General features: G+C 49.4%; 1 protein-coding gene across 1 annotated transcript; it reads left to right on the forward strand.

Moving 5' to 3' along the window:
* The first annotated feature begins 437 nt into the window (after nucleotides 1-437).
* LOC148027388 (uncharacterized) lies at nucleotides 438-4,031 on the forward strand. The gene has a single exon (XM_087691968.1). It carries the CDS (start codon nucleotides 619-621, stop codon nucleotides 2,056-2,058), a length of 1,440 nt encoding a protein of 479 aa, XP_087548094.1. The 5' UTR covers nucleotides 438-618; the 3' UTR covers nucleotides 2,059-4,031.
* The last annotated feature ends 392 nt before the right edge of the window (nucleotides 4,032-4,423 follow it).

The following is a 4,423-nucleotide window of genomic DNA, read 5'->3' on the forward strand; positions in this document are numbered from 1 at the left end:
CCCGGTGGGAGCCAGGATTGGCGTGGGCCGGGACTCGGGAGTATTCCGCCCGTCCACCTTCGTCCGTGCATTTAAAGTGTGGCTTTTTTTGCAGCAAATGGAAAATCGACACGTATCCGCCCCGTCTCATTTCTTGCTTTAGTGTTTCAAACCCAGGCGGCAGCTGCGGACGGCGACGAAGGGCACCTGGACCCCGAATCGCCTCTGTCTCTCTCTCATCGATGGAAACGGCCGGCAATTGATGAAATGGGCCAGCCCAGGATTCAGCCCGCGAGGCAAACGGCGTGCGGCTTCCGGGCGGGCCGCAGGCGCCTCGGGCACATACAACGAATAGCATAAATAATAATAATAATAATAATGACAATGATAATAAAAAAGAAAGGAGGAGGTTGAAATCTGTTCTACGGTTCTACCTACCTGGGTCCTGTTCTATGCGTCTTATTTCTCTCCCTGTCTTCATCATTCATTTCTCGTTGCCTAGGTGAACTCCTCGGTAGGCGTAGGAAAAAACACACACACGAATAGTTTCTCTCTCTCTCGCTCGCTCTCTCTCTCTCTCTCGCTCTCTGTGACCGTGAGGCGAATCCTTTGGACCATGGTCTGTTCTTCACCTCGGCCATGGCTACCTCGTCGCTGCTGATCTCTTTCGGACTAGGAGGCCCCGGCGGGACGCTGTTGTCGGCGCCGCCCTTGGACAGCGTCCCACAGAGCCAGAGCGCCTCTTCGTCGTCGGCATCGTCGTCATGCCACAACAACAGCAGCAGTGTGAGCATGTTCGAGGCAGCCGCGGGCGAGCCAAATCTGCCCCTGGTGAGCAGCATTGCCCGGGAAGACGACGTCCTGCCATTGGAGCTGCTAGGCACCCCGGTGGCGCAGCTCCTGCAGGCGGGAACAGAGGATGGATCAGGGGAAGCTGCCACCACCGCCATTCTGGTGCAAGATCTCTCCATCCTGCAGCCGCAACTCAGCGCACCGACCATGCATCCCAACTTGGTAAGCACTCTCAAGTCCATCATTTCGCCTCTGGTGTCTGAGGTGGATGAGCGGAAGCGCGGTGATGGCGAGGCCCAGGGTCTCTGCACGGCCCTGGGCCTACTGCGCCAGCAGGGGACCATGCTGTCTTTCGATGAAGCTTCTCATCCTCCGCCGCCTTCTGCAACCTCGTCAGTGCAGAAGTTGCATCATCTGCAGAAGCAGAAGCAGAAGCAGCAGCAGCAAAAGCAGCAGGGGAGCTTTCCCTCTCCCTCTCCCTCTCCCTCTTCCCCTCCCCCTCCCACCTCCCATCAAGCAGAGCGCCATGCCGCCATCGTGCCTGTAGATCTGATCCGCAACAGGCGCCCCTTCAAGTGCGCGTACAGCGGGTGCAACAAGACGTTCAAGAACCCGCAGACTCTCAAGATGCATCGGAAGACGCATTGCAGCAGCAGCAGCAGCCATAGCATGAAAGCAGGCGAGTTCCATTCTCTGGCGACCGTGCCGCCGAGTTGCAAGGCCGGGCAGAACAAGAAGATACCCTCGCGGTGCCCGGTGTGCAAGCGCAGCTTCGTGGGGCTGTACGAGCTGCGGCGGCATTTTGGGCGGAAGCACTCAGAGGGGGAGAAGGCGCACGCCTGCAGCAAGTGCAGCAAGCGCTTCTACATCGAGGTGGATCTGCGAGACCACGAGAAGCTGTGCGGCGAGCCCCTCCAGTGCAAGTGCGGCATCAAGTTTGCCTTCAAGTGCAACCTGGTCGCGCACAAGAAGACGCACCCCTCCTGCCAAGATCCTCCTCCCCCTCCGCCTACGCTGCCATCCCCCCCATCGACCAAACATCTCCTCCCCTCTCCTCTTCTCTATCCTCCTAGCTCCGCCACGCCTCAACGCATGATGATATCACAGCATCATCCTCACCATGCCTCAACACATTCACCATCGCCATCATCATCAACCTCATGCTGGATGGCTATGGCCGCCTCACCACCTGCAGTGGCCGGATCCACACCTGCTCTTTCTGCCCCTTCCCCTCCTGCTCCTTTACCTCTTTGGTGTATGCTTGGATCCGGACCTTCCATCGTCTGAACTGCATTTGCCCTCACTCACGTATGCTGTCAGCTCACGTTCCATCGCTGCAGCAAAGATGAGAAGAACGACTATAGTCACCCTTCCTTCCTCTTCCCCTTCCCCTTCCCCTTCCGCCGTGCTGCAGGCCGTTTTCTTCTGGCAGGCCTCGTGGAGGACGACCACGACGAGCTTCTCTGCAACCGTGCGGCAAAACCTGGTTGTACATTCCTTTAATCTTTGGTTAGGCTCTATCATTGTTATAACTTCATCGCGCCTAAACCTCCTGCTGGAGTATTAATCTATGTCCGGGCGGCGGTAGTCCGTATTCATCACGAAATTGTATACCGTTTTTTGGGAGATTTGTTCGGGTAAGTCCCGTATTAACTGATATTCAATTTCTTGGTTGTATCCTCGAACTTACTCAGAATAGTTCTAGGTATTGTAACATCTGACCGAGATATTGATGACTAGCTCCAAGACTCTCTTGGTTGTGTCCTCGAACTTATTCAAAATAGAAGAATTGTAACATTTGGCTAAGGTAGCAGATGATTAGTGCCAATGCTTTCCACTGTGTGTGTGCTAAAATTGATTCATAGTCGCTTGTGCTACTCAAACAACTCCCGATGCTGTTGTGATATCTCTAGGAGAGCCCATAGAAGTAGTGATTGAACCTTTGTGATAGTGAAGTTCCTTGTTCCTGTGGCGTTCGCCACAATCGCTACTCACAACCGATCAATCTTGTTCATCTTACCCCTCCCAACATTATAGAACACACCACCTCATTATAGGACATGGATGCCAGGGCCGTTGTACTTAGAGCTTCTATGATGATGATGATGATGATGATGACGGGGGTAACATGATGGTCGATCCTACAAGTGCTACAGCTCTCCTGGTCGACAGATCTACAGCATCAATGCATTGATTGACAGGCATAAAGCTTCTCATAAACGGTTAGACGCATTAGCACTGTATTTGCGTACATGTAGCAGATTATACTTTGCAATTGCCTCTAGTCTGCATGACAGTTGGCAGTTAAAAGCGCTTCTGAAAATGTAGGGGCCCAAGACTTGGCAAGAAAGCATCCCCTTGCTAGAGATCATCGTATGGGGATGGTTTCTGATAGAAATAGGATATTGTGATATAATGCCGTGGTATACAAATCGTCTTTCCTCTCTTTGCCTTGATTTCTATGCATGGAGAGTAAGGACTCTCTCTCTCTCTCTCAGAGCATCAGAAGGAGAATGCGGGAGGAGGATTTGGATTTGCAGGTATTCTTCACGTCTCACTTGCGTCTCAATCTTATTGGACGGGTAGTGATGCAACATATTCAGAGAACAGGGCTTCTTGCGTCGATACCCACAACTTAATGGATGGCTGAAGGACCTCACGGGCCCCATAACGGCTTCTATGACCTCACTAGCCTCTTTCTGCTTGCTTCTTTCCCAGGAATAGTTTTAGCATGGCGCAATTTTTACTTGCTTTCCTATAAGAGATGTCGTGCGACTCAGATTTGCATATTGATGTTTGTATTGCAACAATGAAGAGAGACGTATGCACTTTAATTTAGATTGCCCATACTTAGATACTAAGGCTAGTTACACACCAAGGAATGGATGCCCAACCCTTGTGACAGAGGGCATGCAATTTTTGAAATTGGGTGTAGACATGGGCTCAATACCTTTACACACCAAAAGGATATAGTTTGCAAGAGTAAGATAATAAATATAATTTTTTTAAATTGGTTCCACATGCAAAACATGCATGCTTGTTTGTTACTTTACAAATTGGGTAGTAGAGACTTGTCCAAACTTGGGCAGGGAGTTCACTTGTTTAGTAGGTAAAAAATAGATAATGTCCTCTATGTGTAAATAATTGTAAATACCCAGCCCCTAAATAAGTATTTTGATTGTGAGAACATTGCCATCTTCGGATTAGGAAAGAGGACTACCCTTGCTAAGAACATACCTACCTTGAAAGATCAGATCATAGTATTTTTGAAGCGTATCAAGGGCACCCATTGGGTCTTTTGACTTTTTTGTTAAAAACTAGTTGCTTTGGCCTAATGCCTTGATGCATATCCTCTGCATGTTGTAAGTATTTACTATTAATGGAAACTTATCCATGCACTATAAAAAACTTTAAAAGTGGGTATTAATCATTTGGTATGTAGCCAACCTATGTTACATACATGATAGAAGTTGGCCCAATCCATTAGGCTTTTTGTTCTTCAAGCCACATGGGATAACAAGAATAATAAGATAATGAACAATAGGTACATAAACATGGAAGAGGAATCATATATGGTGGCACTTTGGTAAGGAAGAAGCTTATAATAATTGCATCTAATGAGAATGCTAAAAATTGAGACGTGGAAAAGAGA

The sequence above is a fragment of the Lygodium microphyllum genome, chromosome 13, assembly GCF_053477565.2.
Source record: "Lygodium microphyllum isolate KBCC chromosome 13, Lygodium_microphyllum_v1.1.10, whole genome shotgun sequence".
NCBI lineage: Eukaryota > Viridiplantae > Streptophyta > Polypodiopsida > Schizaeales > Lygodiaceae > Lygodium > Lygodium microphyllum.